The sequence below is a fragment of the Anguilla anguilla genome, chromosome 8 (genome assembly GCF_013347855.1).
Source record: "Anguilla anguilla isolate fAngAng1 chromosome 8, fAngAng1.pri, whole genome shotgun sequence".
NCBI lineage: Eukaryota > Metazoa > Chordata > Actinopteri > Anguilliformes > Anguillidae > Anguilla > Anguilla anguilla.
In genome coordinates this window covers 35006339-35024023 of record NC_049208.1, presented here as the reverse complement: position 1 = coordinate 35024023, position 17685 = coordinate 35006339, and the positions used below count along the sequence as shown (strand labels likewise).

Genomic DNA, 17685 nt, shown 5'->3' with positions numbered 1-17685 from the left:
GGAGGTTCTGGTGGCCCCGGATGGAGGGGGACGTGCGGGAGTTTGTGGCCGCTTGCACTGTTTGTGCCCGGAACAAGACATCGCAACGTCCCCCTGCAGGTCTCCTCCGGCCTCTGCCTATCCCTCATCGCCCCTGGTCACATGTAGCCCTGGACTTTATCACCGGGTTACCCCTGTCAGATGGTTCCACCGCCATCATGGTTATAGTGGATCGATTCTCAAAAGCGGCTCACTTCGTTCCCCTCCCTAAGCTTCCCTCGGCCCGAGAGACCGCCCAGCTTATTGTCCAGCATGTCTTTCGCCTCCACGGTCTACCCCAAGACATCGTGTCTGACCGTGGTCCACAGTTCTCTTCTCGCTTCTGGAAGGCATTTTGCTCTCTAGTGGACTCCTCGGCCAGTCTGTCGTCAGGGTTCCATCCTGAGACCAACGGTCAGACTGAGCGCACCAATCAGACGCTGGAGAGAACGCTTCGGTGTTTGGTCTCTTCAAACCCGACTACCTGGAGCAGTCAACTTATCTGGGCAGAGTACGCGTACAACACCCTGCTGAACGCTTCGACCGGTCTCTCTCCTTTTGAGTGCCAGTACGGATATCAGCCGCCATTGTTCCCAGAACAGGAGAAAGATACGGGGGTGCCCTCGGCCGCACGTTTCATCCAGCGGTGTCGCGCCACCTGGAGGCGGGTTCGGGCATCTCTTCAGCGTGCGACAGCGAGACAGAAGCGTTATGCTGATCGACGTCGATGTCCGGCTCCGTCCTATCGGGTTGGCCAGAGGGTGTGGCTCTCCACGCGTGACCTCCCCTTGCGGGTTGAGTCCCGCAAATTAGCGCCGCGCTACATCGGTCCCTTCAAGATTATTCGGAGAATTAATCCGGTCACGGTCCGTCTCCTGCTTCCCCGGTCCATGAGGATTCACCCCACGTTCCATGTCTCGCGCCTCAAACCAGTCCTCTCCAGCACGCTGGCACCAGCTGACAGGCCTCCGCCTCCCCCTAGGTTGGTCGGCGGTCAACCGGTCTACACTGTTCGGCGCATCCTGAACAGTCGTCGCGTGGGACGTGGGGTGCAGTACCTTGTGGACTGGGAGGGATACGGGCCGGAGGAACGCACCTGGGTCCCAGCTAGGGACATCTTGGACCCAGAGCTTATCCAGGAGTTCCGTCGGCGCCTCCCCGCGGGCTCAGCAGGAACGTCGGGTGCCGTCCCTTAGGGGAGGGGGTCCTGTGAGGTGGTGGCACCTCTCTCTCTGATTTCTGCGAGTTAATTGACCCTGACGAGGGGCAGGTGTATGAGTACTATGGTGAGGTGATAGCACCTCACAGGTATTTGTCTGAGCTAATTGTCCCTGATGAGGGTCAGGTGTAGGAGGCCTATATGTAGCCCCTGATTTCTGGGGTTCAGCGCAGACTCATTGTTTGTCAGACTCTTAGTGTGTAGGGGTGTGAGAATCGGCAGAAGTTACCGTGTTGATCCTATCTGCCTGATTTGATCACCGTTTAGTTTCTTCTCGAGTTGGTTATCTCTCTGCGCTGTGGAGGACATTTTGCCCTCGTCTCTTAGTTTTCTTTTTGTTTTCTACCCGCCGGGCTGTGAATATCCTTTTTCTTTTGTAAGTGACCCCACTCTGTTTTTCTAGTGGGGGTTTTCTTTTTGAGCAGCTACGCTGCGGCGGTGTTTAATTTCTTTTAGTTTTCTGAGCCCACTGACAGAAGTTTCAGTGAGTGGAGAGAGCGATTACTTCGCTCTTTATTATTTGGTTTTTCCCCTTCCCTTTCTATCGCTCAGCGATTTGGTGGTTATCCCTCAGGGTTAACTTTTAGATCCCCTCGGTCCGCAATTGCGTCCCACCCTCCTCAACCGTGACAGTTTCGCAGATTGGGGAGTGAGGTGCTTTGGTTCATGAGCAGTTTCTTTCTTTCTCCACACTTTCCTCTCTCTATTGCTTTGGTACAGGCTCATACTCATCTCATCTTTCCAAGGGTGCAGCTTTGGTTTTAATTCCTATGCCCAGCTGTACCCGCGAAAGGTGCTGGAACCTCTCCCAACATGCATTGGGCGAGAGGCAGGAAGACACCCTGGGCAGTTTGCCAGTCCATTGCAGGGCACACACACCATTCACTTACACACACACTCATACCTAAGGGCAATTTGGATTCTCCAATTCACCTAACCTGCATGTCACAGGGATAACATGCAAACTTCACACAGAAAGGCCCTGGCTGGGATTTGTACCAAGGATCTTCTTGCTGTGAGGCAACAGTGCTAGCCACTGTTAATATATTAAATAATTTTTCTCATCATCATGCTATATTATTGGGAGGATGTTAAGCCTTTTATGTAATATTTGGCAGGGTTCTAACCCCCTCCCATAAATTATGCCCTTGCATCTGTCCATAAGACCTGGATTCTACTGTTTTTTTACGTACTTTTTTTAGCATTACATTACATTACAGGCATTTAGCAGACGCTCTTATCCAGAGTGACGTACAACAAGTGCATTAGTTCAAGGTGCAGAGGTGCAAACGATGGCACTACGATCTGGCACTACGATCTTTACTTCACTCTAGTGTGTTTCTACTAGAGTGAAGTAAAGATCGTAGTGCCAGAAGTGACCACATAGATCAGGACTCCAACCCTGTAGAGTAGGGTGTGAGGGAGCAGAATCAATGCTGCAGGACTGTTTTGAATGTGCTGACTGGAATATGTTTAAAGAATCTGCCACTCAGGGTGGGGTCATCAACCTTGAGGAGTATGCCTCATCAGTCACTGGCTTCATGGCCAAATGCACCAGTGATGTCATGACTGTGAAAGTGATAGGGACTATGCCAAACCAGAATCCCCGGATGAACAGCGAGACACGCGGCCTCATTAGCGCCCGTGACACAGCATTTAAATCTGGCAATAGGGATGAACTCAGAACGGCAAGGAACAACCTCAGGCGTGGCATTAAGTCAGCCAAGAACAAATATAAACTACAGATTGAGGACCACTTCACCAACAACAACTCCGACCCATGCCGCATGTGGCAGGGTATTCAAACAATCACAGACTATAAAAGCAAAACTAGCTGTGCGCCCACTGCTGATGCTTTCTCAATATATTCTATGCTCGCTCTGAAGCCAACAACTCGGAACCACACTTGCAGGACCACCGCAGCTGAGGCTGGTCACACATTAAAGCCAGCATTCCAGACACCATAGATCCGCTCCAGTTTGCCTACCGGACTAACCGCTCCACTGAAGATGCAATCTCCACAGCCACCCACCTTGCACTCACCCACCTTGACAACAGAGATGCGTATGTGAGGATGCTATTCATTGACTTCAGCTCGGCGTTTAACACCATCATTCCTACAAAGCTGGTCGGCAAACTACAAGCCCTTGATCTTCTCAACTCCACATGCAACTGGATCCTGGATTTCCTCACCGGCAGACCTCGGTCTGTCAGGATGGGAGACCACACCTCCACTACACTCATCCTGAACACAGGAGCTCCGCAGGGCTGTGTCCTCAGCCCACTGTTATACTCCCTGTTTACCCACGACTGTGTCGCCAGGCACAAACACAAACTCCATCATTAAACTTGCAGACGACACTACAGTGGTGGGTTTGATCCATAAAAACAGTGAGGCAGCATACAGGGAGGAGGTGGAGCTCCTAGCAGACTGGTGTACTAAGAACAACCTCTGCCTCAACATCAAAGAAACAAAGGAGTTGATTGTGGATTTTAGGAGACACAACACAAACCACAGGCCTATCTACATTGATGGATGTCTGTTGAGAGAGTTGAGAGTTTTAAATTCTTGGGAGTCCACACAACTTAAGACCTATCATGTTCTCCTCTCTCACCAAAAAGGCTCACCAACGCCTCCACTTTCTGAGGAGGCTGAGGAAGATCAAGCTGCACCCTCAGATCCTCACTAACTTTTACAGATGCACAGTGGAGAGCATACTGACCGGCTGCATCACAGTCTGGCATGACAGCTCCACTGTGGCTGACCGCAAGGCTCTCCAGCGAGTGGTGAAAACAGCCCAGCGTATCACTGGAACTGCACTACCACCCATACAGGACATCTTTGACAAGAGATGTCTGAGGAGAGCCCACTGCATCACCAGGGACCCATCACACCCCAGCCACCACCTGTTTGACCCCCTGCCATCTGGTAAGAGATACCAGACCATATAGTCACGGACCAGCAGACTGAAGAACAGTTTCCTTCCAAGAGCTGTAAAGCTAGTGACCACCATCCCCACCCACCCCACACACTGATTACTAAGCCTGACTATGGACACGAGTTGTGCAACAATGGTAATTTTTTAATGGCACCGTGCAATACTTTCGATGATGACTATGTATGGCGACTTGCACTTTTTATACTTTTTATACATAACTTAAAAAAAAAACTCTTTTCTATTCTTGTTTTTATTAACTTATTTTCTTCTGTTTTTGTGTTTTTATGTCTAAGCTGTCTTGGAAGTGTGCTTTTTAAAAAACTGTGTCAGTGTCTGCACAATGCTTTTATGTTGCACCACAGAGACTGGCGAACAAGACTTTTTGTTATACTGGAATGGTATAATGACAATAAATTGAATTAAACTGAATGGAATTGAAGAGGTTTCAGCAAAGAAATTATGCAGCAAACATTTTTTTAAAGGTAATGTCTAAAAAGTTTTTTTTTTTTTTTTTGTATGTTTTCCCTCATATGTATCTTTGAACATAGCATTTCTGTGATCGGTTAAGCAGATGAAGAGCAGTAAATATGGTGAGAAATATTAACTTGAAAAAAACGTGTAGCCATTTTTCTACGGGTGGATCAAAATAATTGATTATTCAAAGTGAATGGTCAAAGTTTGGAGGGGCAGAGCAGGACAATGCCCCCTAGATCCGGCCCTGGGTTGCACACGATTATATATGACACTGGAGTATCCAACTGCGTTGACTGAAGCAAACAAACATTTGTGGGTGTGAGCGTGCTGTGTTTCTTTTTAGGATATTAAGTATTCATAAGTGATTATGAATTCAACCAATCATGACGTTTATGTTAATCCTCCCTCGTTTAAAGCCGTTTGTTTGCCTTGCGCAAGCATTTAGACCAAGTGCGTAGGTGCGCAGGACACGTGTGGATTGCAGCTGCTTGTAGTTCGTTTTGTCCAGATTATTTCTGCCCGACTTCCAGAGCTTTCTTTGCAAACTGCGATCACGAAAACTCATGCCAGTATTCTTATTCTGTTACCCTTGTGACAACTGGAGGAATTACTTTGCAGTCGACAAACTGATAACCCCGTTTTAGTGATTGCGTATTTCAAGCAGCATGCTCATTCAGTCAGCGCTTCATTAGTGCTTTAGTACTGCGTTCAGTTTTCACTCCGAGAAAGAAAAGAAAGCTTTGTAGTTTAGATCAGTGTTTCTTGGTTAATCGCAATGTCCTCCGGGAATGTGTCGGAGATGAGTCGGCGGTTCTGTGTGCTGTCCTGGGAGCAGGTACGGCGTTTGGATGCCATCCTCGGAGAAAGCGTCCCGATCCACGGACGTGGAAACTTCCCTACGTTGTCCGTCCAGCCCAGGCAAATTGTGCAGGTAAAGTGACATGACGATTGACTAATATTGGAACTTGTAAGTTTACTAGGCTAAAACCTTTTGCAAGCGTTAACATTGAGACGACTGTCTCTGCGATTAGGCTGGGCTATATGGGGGTGCCGTTTTTAAGGAAATGTGTGGTGATTAGTCTATATCATAATCTCAACACTTCACGTTAGAGCTATTCTGTGTAGGCTGGTTGCCATTCTTCGCGAGAAAACGCGTGACATTGGAAATGGCATAGACTGTCACAGTGTATTTATCGGAACATTTTACCGTTTGCATTATAGACATTATTTAATTTATTAATATTTTATTTTGGCCGTGGTCATCAAAAGGCGAATATCCTTTACAGGTGTCTTATACCTTCTGGCGTGGTTTTGGATATTGGCTCTCGTGAACTTCTATTAATACTCGAGAACGGTGTGACTGTAGGCTATATCAGGGGCATTTGCCACTTCATCACGTACGCACTCGTTTGCAGATTTAATTTCCGTTTCATTTGAACTAAAGTAGGGTGAATTAATTTGGAAGCCAACTCATTTCTAGGCTGTCGCTGTCCAAACCGTCTACTGGGAAGTTTTCTGTTTATCACTTCAGAAAATAACTACTAAACTGTATTGACGCCCTTTTGGCCAAGAAGAATCGTCTCAGTTCAGCAGCTTAACATTAAATGTTTCTCTTCCCGTTATTTCTTTGTGCAGTTTTGGCAGCAGTTTTATTTCCGCCCCACAGAGACGTGGGCGACGGTAAATTGAAACCTACAGTAGGCCTATTCATTCTTTTTTCTCAAAAATCGAAAGCCATAATCAGGCTTTGACATTGACCCATAAAACATTCACAGGTGAGGTAGTTTCCCCCCGTGATGGGGGAAAAAAAACGTAGTAAAGGCATTAATATCCTTGGCATAAATCCAGAGAGAATCTGTTGCTTGTGCAATTTGGTTTTATTACACAGTTTGGAAAGTAAAGCTATCCCGCTGTTGCAGTGCTATTCACAACCTGTTCCAAAGTTGGGACAGTGATTTGGCGGAACGCTCTAAGCTGTTTTTGAGGCGCGTATACAATGAGGAGCGACATGGCGTGAATACCCATAAAACCATGACAGAACTACCGAATTGGCATTGCCTTTCCACGTTGGCATGTAAGAGTACATTTTTGTAGACATTTTTTGAAAATGCGACTAACATAAGTTCCAGAGTCTAGACCTACATTCCAGCTTCCATTGGGTTTTAACACTAATGCCTTACTGGGGTTTCTTTTTAACGGATTTTAAGGTGTCAGTTTAATATTGTATCTAGAAGTTTCTCTTCTTTTTTGATAATTATGTAAAACAGGAGGGTGGCACGGCATCGTAAAGCTAAAGGTTAATGTGATACTTTATTCAAGGCCTGTCTGGTCAGTTATCTTTTTTCCTCAGGATGACTGTCCATATGCATTCAACATTACTGGATTTCCCAAGTCTGGCTCTTCCTTCCTCAGGGTCCTCTGGGGGAAATAAACTGCGGTCAAATTTTTCAAGAAGAAAAGGTTATTCTTTCTCTCTAGTTTGTTGCAGAGATATTGGACGAAGGTCCTCTCTTCATAAACCATCTGCTGCACAGATCAGCGCAATATAGATTGGGGGGGGGGGGGGGGGGGGGGGGGGGGGGGGGAGGCGGGGCTGTAGTTGAGGAATCTAGTGCTGCCTCTGCTGTCTTTGATGTCTGCTATGGAACAGAAGACAGATGGAGGCTTCCAGAAGTCATAGTGGCACACGTTTAGCATGCAGATGCTGAAAAACCCAGCTGGTCCAACAGACTGTACTGTGCATGCTTGTGTTTGTGTATGCAGTATGTGTAAATGCATGCATCTCTATCTGTCTGACAATTCAGCAGTGTAAGCAGGCTCCAGACATTTATTTATTCTATTTTACTGTGTAATCACTCTAGACATATGGTCTTAATTCAACTGCAGTATTGAAGTGGTACAAGTTTATTGAAAGTCCTGATTTTGATTTGAAAATGTTTGTTTTGGAACGGGTTTAAGTGCTACTGCCATATTTGGTTGGCTGGAAGGTTGCCCACGTCAGTTCGGCTTCAGTTACTCTGAAGCCTTGGTGTGGTATTTTTCTGCTTCCTCCTCAGTATAAGATGTCACCATGATGGTATTGAGTTTTAAAACATTTTATCATGATGCAAAATGAATGTGTTCGGTTTTAAAAATGGTCTATATTGACCAGGCTATGCCAATGAATACAATGGTCTGGCTTGCTCAAAAATGTTTTTGCAAGTCTTTAGTTTACCTTCTGGTTAAAGTGCTAAGTTCCAGTGCCCTTTCATGAATGAGCTTGCTGGTTTTGGAGCTGACCTCTGGGGGGTGGAGGTGGCATGTTGCAGGTCATGGAGATGTTTCTGAATTTTGTGGAGAGGGATGTAGTCATGTTGGAATTGAGCTGGTAATGACTTAGCCTTTTGTAATGCCTCTGGTCCCTGTTGCTAGTTTGCTAGTTCTTTACTCCAGTTCTTGATTTGAAAGGAACAGTCGGAAGGCAAGGCATAGCCCTCTCGTTTCCCCCCCCCCCCCCCCCCCCAAAAAAAAGGGAGGTCCAACAGACTGGCTTTATTATTCAGTAGCCATGGTGCCATGCGGGCTGTCGTCGGAGTGCGAGGCATGTTCCACTGCAATGAATGGAAATCCTTTCACTTCTCTGACTGGTTCATCCCAGCACCATCTGCTTGGAGGGATTGGATTACCAACATAAACATCCAACTTTCCTTGCTATACAAGCAGGAATGGCTCTCACTCATATAAACTGCTTTAAAAAAAACCTGAAAGCCTATTCCCCGTAGACTGTTATGATGTCTTTCAGGCTCTGACCCCCCCCCCCCCCCTGCTTACACCAGTGGCTTTAAGTGCCATCCCAGTCTAAACCCAAGAAGATTATTATTTTTTCCTGTTGTGTAATTCAGTTTAAATATTTTTAAAGCTTTGCTTAAATATTATTTTACTGGAGGCGCAGGGTTCTGGATAAATTCTATTATCGTCTGTATTTGACATTTGGACGAGACAGTTTGTTCCCGGCTATTCCTCCTGCACCGCAGATACTGGAACGAGACCCCGTTCTGCGGCGCTGGGATGCGGTTGGGGCGCAGAAGTGGAGCTGCTGCAGGCCTTGCCGAGGTCACCTGAGATTACTTGATCAGGGTCCTGACAGCAGCTTACCGAAGTGGACCTGCGGCCGTGCCCACAGGAAGTCTGACAGACTCTCCACGTACGCCACTGTCTCAGCAGGGGCCGGCAGCTGAGGGAAGGGAGGAGGCTGGAAAATCTGAATCCATGAATGAAAGTCTTTGCCTTCAGAAGGCTGACTGGCTGGCTGGCTGGCTTGCTGGGTTGCCAAAGATGGCGGAGGAGGGAGTGAATTAGTAATTCCTTGGGATCCTTTGCCGTGGCCTTCCCCCCCTCTTTTATTGCGTTTTAAGACTCTGAGGAACTCCTCTGTGGTCTGCTAGCAGTCGGCTGCGTGAGAGAATTCCACACAGGAAGCAGAACTTGCCGAAGCAGAAAGGACCCCCCTCTGGCCTGAGCGTCCAGGCCGATTCGCGAATGCGCAGTTCCTCACCCCTGTGTGAAGAATGAGACTGCTGTTTGTAGTATTCAGACATTCAGGTCTGATCACTTCCCCTCCGCATTGGCGGCAGAGTGCGATTTCTCTTATGAGCCGATTGCACTGTGTGTGAGCAGTTCTGTTGGTCTTGGCCTGTGTAATATGACCCAGAAGGAATGGATCCAATAAACTGTGATTTTTAAAAACATTTTTTTGTTTGAAGTTGGTTACACCCAGATTGTAAATACTTCATCCCTGAGTGACTAATTTGAAGGAACAAGGGGAAATGACCAGTGTTTTAAAGGATCTGTATCCCTGGGATTCTGTCTGAGACCGGGGCTTCAGGGATTGGCCCAGTTTCCTATTTTGATCATCCGATTGGTTCTGGTGTGTGATGTAGTAATTTGCAGCCCCTGTAAAACATAAGAAATGAGCTATGTTCCAATATGAAGGCAGCTGCCTGCATCCTTAGAAGTGAGTTCCGTCTGAAGGTAGTGTCCTAACGGTAAAGGAACCTCAAAAGGCAACTCATTTTGGATGCACTTTGAAGGCATGATGACATCACACAATTCACATACCCACACAAGATCAGTGTTTACGGTCACAGCTGAATTCTTTCAGTTTCAAACTGCGAGACCCAACGCAAATAAATATGGATTCTGCAATTATAGCTGCAGTTGTCCCGATTCTCTGTTTAAAGGAAACAAAATTAGTTTTACGTTCAGCTGACTGCATAACTAGCCACTATTTCGGCTAATTAAACTGGTTAAAACTTTTTTTTTTTTTTTAATCATGATTTCAGTATGTTCGCTGTATGTAAGCCAAGTTAACGGTGTGTTAGCTTGTTCTATTGGAAAGTAACGTGATAGCCAGCCAATTTCAGGAAGAGCTGACTGAGGCTTTAAAACATTGAAAACATTATTCCAGTGTATTGAATAAAAATGTACTTATTAGATATGACAACAAGTTATCAAGTTCACTTTATATTCACATTTCCACCGCTTCTCTGGTTTGAGACTCCTTTAATTTAACGCAAGTGAGATGTAGTGAAATTGCAGCCTTTTAAGGCAGCTGACTTTGTGTTAGTGAGGCCCAATGGCTGTGTCCCAACAAAATTTCTTAAATTAGTCTCACCTTTGTTCCTAATGTGTTCCTAAAATTGTTCCTACGTAGATTCATGAGATGTGCAGACCTTTACTTCTGTGCTTATCCCAGGTGTATGCGATGATGAATGCTGACTGTTGGTAAATTTTATGCGCAAACCTGTTCATGTAATTAGTGTAAGGAAATGGCCATGAACGAATACAGATAAGAGAGAAAAAAAAAAGTGAATGCCGAAATGCTTGTGGAAATGTTCTTACACATAGTTTACAATCAAATGTCACCGTACGTGTATTTGTTAATGAGGCCCATTGAATGCTGATTTTTCAGACCCCTCAATTCAAAGTCCCAAAGTGTATTACCAACTTGACTGAAGATATCATTGTACCAAATAACTGGAGGTTAAATAAAAGTGTTTGTATTTTATAAATAGTTTATGGCTCCCCTGATATGAACCTGCCTTTCTGCTAAAGGCTCCATTTGAAGGGAAGCTGCTCTCTAAATGCCTTGCTGAATTTTTATAGCAGCTCTATTTGGTGCATTGTAATCTGGGCTGTTTGCAAGCATGTTTGTCAGGATAAGGAGGGATAACTGTTGAGGTTTAGATGTCTAGATCAAGCTTGGCTAACCTGGAGGGCTTCCAGAAGAATCCATGCCAAATGCCTGAGCATGGACAAGCACTGGCATGCTTTTTTCCAGCAGATAAGCTGCATGCTTTTTTAAAAGTGGAGTAAAACAGCTGAAAAAATGAGGCCCGAAGGGATCTCTATCGATTTTCATTGAAGTTGTATCTGGTCTTGTCCCCTGGGGGGGACAGGGGTGCGGAGCGGAGGGATGGGATAGGGCATTTAGGGAGGGGGTTGGCGGGCGTAAAACTTCAGTTCTGGAGGGTTTCAGTGTCTGCAGGCCTTTGTGGTTTCCTTTCCATCGGCAGCCAATTAAGGCCTTGAGAACAAGGTGTGTGCACTCTTTAGCCAATCAATGACTTCAATGAATCACTTGTGCTGAAATGGACTGAACCAGCGGCCACTGTGGCCCTCCAGCACTGGAGTTAAACCAGCGGCCACTGTGGCCCTCCAGCACTGGAGTTAAACCAGCGGCCACTGTGGCCCTCCAGCACTGGAGTTAAACCAGCGGCCACTGTGGCCCTCCAGCACTGGAGTTAAACCAGCGGCCACTGTGGCCCTCCAAGATTGGAGATTGACATCCCTGGGGTTGGGGGATGCGATACCCCTCTCAAGCTGGCACATTTCCAAAAGTGCTCCTCTGGCTCACCTAGAGTCTTCAGGTTTGAAGATGTGAATTGCACTACTGTTGTGTTCATATTTGACCTAGTTTGAGAATTGGGAATCAGGCACTTTTCACTGGCTCAGTTCTCTGCTGCCTCTCTGCCTCTTGTGGTAAAATGGCCGTATTGCTGGAGTCAGTCAGTCAGCCCTGTTGACTGGTTGTGGATGCTGCCATGTGAAGGCCAGCTTCCACCAGCTGCAGCTGAGGTGGTTCAGTGTGATCAGGAATTTGTTCATGCGCTAGGCAGTTTGTACAGGGTGAGTCACTCGCATTGGAAGCCACGTTGTGCTTCATCAGATTCACCAGATTTTAATTCACCCTTCAGACTCTATTTGAGCTTCCAGTTCAGAAGGGCACAATCTGTGCTCTTGGTTGGATTTCCTTCACATTAAGAGTTCCCAGTGGCCAAAACAGTGACCCTGAATCTACATTACTGGTGGCTGATTAGCAAAAACTGGGGAGAGTACTTTGTAAGAACTCAAGTAATTTCATTTGTGTTTTGTAGGCAAAGCTCCAACAATAAAGAAAAAAAAACATTTCACTGCTGTGAGGCCCTATTTTAATTTAGCGCTATTATATAGAAACTCAGGTAATGCTTAGGTTAATTCTTAAAGGGGTCCTTTACTGTCATTTTTCAGGATCGCAGGGAGTTTTGATGTCATTTTGGCAGTGCACATGAACACTTTTGGGCAAAACACCTTGTTGGATGCTTGCCTTTGGCCTGGGTTAAACCTGGTCCGGTGGCAGCTGTATGCAAACGGGGGGTCAATGCGGCTGCTTGGGTAGAGGAGGGCTCTGGCCAGCTGTGAGATCATTGGATGGCTACGTGTCTGGAAGTCTGTCCAACAAATTTTACAAGGCCTCGGTATAACCCTTTTGGCACAGGATTAAAATGCGGAGAAGACATGTGTAGACATCGTGTGCATGCGTGTCCAGACCAAGCTACATGGAGCAGGTGGCGGTATTGAGAAATATTTTGTATTGGCTCAAATGTATATTTTTTTCGTTTTGCTCCCGCTACAAATGTATACTGTGTGAATGTGAGTCACGCTATATAAAATATAAAATTGCATTTGATTTGGGGAGTGGAGGGGGAGGATATTGTATCATTCCAGCGTCTCACGTTTGCCTTCTTGCCCCACAGGTGGTACGGGCTCGGCTGGAGGAGCGGGGCATCGCTGTGCGGGACGTGAAGCTGAACGGGTCTGCTGCCAGCCACGTGCTGCACCAGGACACGGGCCTGGGCTACAAGGACTTGGACCTGATCTTCGGGGTGACCCTGACGGACGACCGGGCCTTCCGGCTGGTGAAGGACGTGGTGCTGGACTGCTTGCTGGACTTCCTGCCACCCGGCGTGAGCCGGGAGCGCCTCTCCCCCCTGACGCTGAAGGAGGCGTACGTGCAGAAGCTGGTGAAGGTGTGCAACGACACGGACCGCTGGAGCCTCATCTCTCTGTCCAACAACACCGGCAAGAACGTGGAGCTCAAGTTCGTGGACTCGCTCAGGCGGCAGTTCGAGTTCAGCGTGGACTCCTTCCAGATCGGCCTGGACTCCCTGCTGCTCTTCGACAGGTGCTCGGAGACGCCCATGTCAGAGAGCTTCCACCCCACCGTCCTGGGCGAGAGCGTGTACGGGGACTTCCAGGAGGCCCTGGACCACCTCCGGCAGCGAACCATCGCCACGCGCAGCCCGGAGGAGATCCGGGGCGGCGGGCTGCTCAAGTACTGCCACCTGCTGGTGCGGGGCTTCCGCGCGGCCTCGGAGAGCGAGATGAAGTCGCTCCAGCGCTACATGTGCTCGCGCTTCTTCATCGACTTCCCCGACATCGGCGAGCAGCAGCGCAAGCTGGAGGCCTACCTGCAGAACCACTTCAGCGGCATGGAGCACAAGCGCTACGAGTGCCTGGCCACGCTCCACCGCGTGGTCAACGAGAGCACCGTGTGCCTGATGGGCCACGAGCGGCGGCAGACGCTGGGACTCATCTCCGCCCTGGCGCTCCGGGCGCTGGCGGAGCAGAACGCCCTGCCCACCGTCACCAACGTCACCTGCTACTACCAGCCCGCCCCTTACGTCAGAGACGTCAACTTCAGCAACTACTACGTGGCCCGCGTCCAGCCCCACGCGCCCCTCTGCAGTAGCTCCTTCCAGACCTGGCAGCCGTGTAACTGAGGTTTTGGGAGGACTGCTGGGGTCGGGGCGGGGCGGGGGGGTGGAGGGGGGGCGGGGCCGTGACCGGGGCGCACTTTGTTACTGTGGCATTTCTTTTCACGCCGTAGGCAGGTGGCATAGGACTGGGCTCTCCACACTGGCACCAGCGAAGCGGATTCTTTTTGTTTGTTTTTTTTTTTTTTTTTTTTTTTTTTTTTTGGAGCTACAGAGGGACACGAGAAAATCTTTAATTTTTTTCCCCCCACATGTCTGTTCTAACTCCTGGCAGGACTTTGTTGACCATGTACTGCTGTAAATGTGATTTGAGCCTATTGTTTGGAAAGATTTGCTTTTTTTGGTCACCTTTGCAGAACAGGGACTGTTGGTACTTTTCTTATGTAGCAAAAAAAAAGTTGTGATTGAATTGAAGCACTTTTTGTTTTTTCCTTGTGTAAGTTGACTCGAAGACTTAATAACATTTATATAACTTTAATGCTGCATTTAATTTTTGTTGGGGGGGGTGGGGGGTGAAAATATAAAGCTGTATTTTCAGACTTTCTTCGAACCAAGAGGACCAAAGATGATTTTTGTTTAGAAGGGAACATTACTGTTGCAATTCCAAGTGCCTCAAATACTGAGAACCTCTAAAGTTAGGCTATATTTTTATCTTCTAGTTTACTGTAAATCTCTATTTTGAGGGACTGTGGCATTCCTATATAAAAATGATTAAAAAGAAAGACAACTGATTTGTAGTTATGTGTTTTATCTTGGTTACTTCCTGGAGGCTATGCAGATGTCATACTTGTGCAAATCTGACACCCAAATATCAGTTTATGCAATATTCCAATGGAGGGGAGAGGAATGTGTAAAGCCTGCCAGCTTGGAAACATAGGGGATCTGTCCAAACACGCCCCGCAGAGCAGAACCAATGCCTCCATTTGGATTTCAGGGGTGTGAACCATGCCGAAATTCTCTGGGACGTGTGACGGGGCACGCTCTCTGTGGGATGCTGCGAGCAGAGACAATGACGTCCTTGTGCACCTCTACCCACTGTCGCCGCTGGAAGCGGATTCCAGCGTGCTTCAATGATAACAATCTCCGTTTCCTTTCTGTTTCCATGTGCATTAAAAGGAGGGCTCCCTTGCACTCGCTCTAGTCAGAAATAGTTACAAATTGAGGCCAGTTCCTTTTGGAACAGACATTGCAGGTCCATTAATGTTTAGATGGAGCCATCCATATAGCTCAAGCCATCCACATAGTATAATGACTGGGGTCACAGTGAGACTATTTCTAAAAATGAGTGGGGCCATATAAGGTTGCTTATCACATTTACTCTGCCCACCACAGCTGGTTCTCCCTCCATAAAGGTCAAATTGCCTGTTGAGAATTTTGAAAGGTAAACACTTTCCTCAAACTAGTCCGTCTCAAAAATTAGAATTTTGCAGCTGGGTTTCAAAGCTAGGTGTGTATGCGAGAATAGACTCCCTCTCGTGAACATTTCCCCCCCCCCCCCCCCACAGATGCTTTTCTGAAAAAATAAATCCTAATTAGTTTTCTAATCCAACATTTCATGATTTACACCAGGGCTACTCAACTTCAGGACCTACAGGCTGCGTGCCTGTCTGCAGGTATTTGCTCCAACCATGCACTGTACCACCACTAATGAGCTCACTTCCTGAGCCAAGACGGTAGTGTAATTGTGCCTGGTTGGAGCAAATACCTGCAGACACTGCCTCCCACTGGTCCTGGATATGAGTGGTGCCAATTTACCCCAAAAGCATTTTTTCTCATTTTTTGAGTAAATGTTTTGCAGCAGACGGGAAAGCGAATCAAAGTAGTCCCTTGTAGGCTCTGGGGACAAATTTTCACTAGTATGTTACAGTAACTACTGTAGATTTATACTCCATGTAGCCACAATGCTTTTGCCTATAAAGCAAGTGTGACTTGGTAATTACTTCCACAACATCAGAACATGGGCCTGGCAGTCACTGAAATTAGTCAAAACTCAGAAAAAAACAGAGAAATTGAAAAAATTATAGAAATCCATTTAGAATTTTATGATTGAATTTAATAGTTTTGTATTTTGAATATTTAACAGGTGCCTTTTGCTCTATTAATTTGGTGCTCTTATTGGCTGTTGGTTGTTTGGAGGAGGAGTTCTCAGTAGATGCAGCATGCAGTACATCCTGACCCAGGTTTGAAGGCTGATGTGATGTGCAGGTGAAGCCTGCACAATGACGCAAAACAGAACTAATGTGTCAAAGGGTGCTTGTCCCTGTTGGGAGAATACCGAACTACCAGCGATGCCCGGGGTTTTTGGGTCGAAGAAACTGCAAGAGAGGCATTGTTATGAAGGTGTGATTGTCACAAATGTAATCCTTATGATCATATATATTCACGATACTGATATGCTCTATCACTCCCTCACGTACGTATGGCTCTGTCTCACTTTCTGCTCTTTCATGAGTCACCATTAGCTTCCGTTCTTTCACCAAAAATATGGAGCCTGAAAACCAACTTTCAAGGGCTCTGTGCTATGGAGGAAATATCTCCATAAATCAGTGGGATATAGATCATCTCAAATTGATAAAGAGGCCCTGTGCAAAACAACATGGGTCAGGGGAGAAATATGATTTATGTTGACATGCACCACATGTTGAGTGAGCAAACGCAAAATGAGGCATTGACTTGGTTTAGTACCTTGTATCTGAAACAAACGAAAATCTAAGGCTTGACTGCAGATCCCACTTTCCACTCTCTTGTGCAGTCGTCATCCACAGGAATGGTATCCCCTGCCTTTCTGTCGACTTTGCATCACAGTAATCGATCCAGCTGGGCCTCCTTAGAAGTCTGTAACACAAATGGTTTATAATGGCTGTGTGCAGGACAGAGGCAGCTGTGAGCTGTGAGGGTATTCCATTCATCCTCCCTTAGATGGTTTATTCACACAGATGAGCTCCACTTTGTCTCACAAACATTAAAAATCACCGGACACCCTCCCTCCCGCACCTGATGCTCTTGCGGCACCCGAAACCCGCTGCCCCTCGGGGCCTGGGGCCGCTCTGTAACCATATCCCCGGGGAACGGGTCCCGCAGCGTTCAGGCGTGTGTTTCTCAGGTGTTAAAAAGCGTTGGTGTTGATGGCAGTCGGACGGAGTGCGACAAAGGAGAAGCCTGGGAAAGAAGGGAAGGGGGCGGAACCTGAAGGAAGCAACAAGAGAGCCAGAATGTTTTCCCCGTCAGGGGCCTCTTTGTCCTGTCATATATTAGCACTGTTGTGGTAGTATTATGATGCCCTGACCATGCTTTCATAATTACCGCCGATAGCACTCTTAAGCCCCGTTCACACATGGAACCTGCAGCATGTCTGGGTTTAATTATTCATCTATGGTAGAGGTTTTCCCTGTTCACGCATAGGTCTCATATATGGAAGAATTCAGTGTAGAGCCTGTTCACATGACATGACCGTGCCGTATAGATTAGGCAGGTCTATCCGACGAAGCAATGTAGGGCAAATATTAACATTAAGCTAGTCTTTAAAACAGACAGATATTTTGTTGAATAATCATTTTAACTGCAAGATAAATCCAACAGGCAGAACACATTTGAAGAGCAATAGTTTTAAGATAACTTATGGTAAAGTCTTTAAAGCTATCAATATAGCTCAGTTGATCCCAAATAGCTAATGTTAAATAAAGAATGTGAACATGTTTTATCAGCTAAAAGTAAATACATGCAGAATTGTTTTTGGTAAAAGGCAACCAAAATAAGTATGTTAGCCAAGTTAACTTGCTGATTATGTCTGCCGTTGATATGTGGCAGCTTGCTACATAGAGTAAAAAAGCAACTTAAAACTGGAAGAGCCTGACATAGATGTTTACCAGAGAAAAGTAGGCCAATTGCATAGCACACAAGCAATTTTGTAATGGTGTTCTAACAATAGACAAAGCTATGTCAAGCAAGGACAGTGACGCTG

The 17685-nt window shown here is 46.7% G+C and overlaps 1 protein-coding gene across 1 annotated transcript; it reads left to right on the top strand.

Moving 5' to 3' along the window:
- Positions 1–5076: 5076 nt before the first annotated feature.
- LOC118234743 (terminal nucleotidyltransferase 5A-like) lies at positions 5077–13769 on the top strand. Its single transcript, XM_035431537.1, has 2 exons — positions 5077–5581; positions 12705–13769. The coding sequence occupies exons 1-2, from the start codon at positions 5426–5428 to the stop codon at positions 13728–13730; spliced, it is 1182 nt and encodes a 393-aa protein (XP_035287428.1). The 5' UTR covers positions 5077–5425; the 3' UTR covers positions 13731–13769.
- Positions 13770–17685: the final 3916 nt, after the last annotated feature.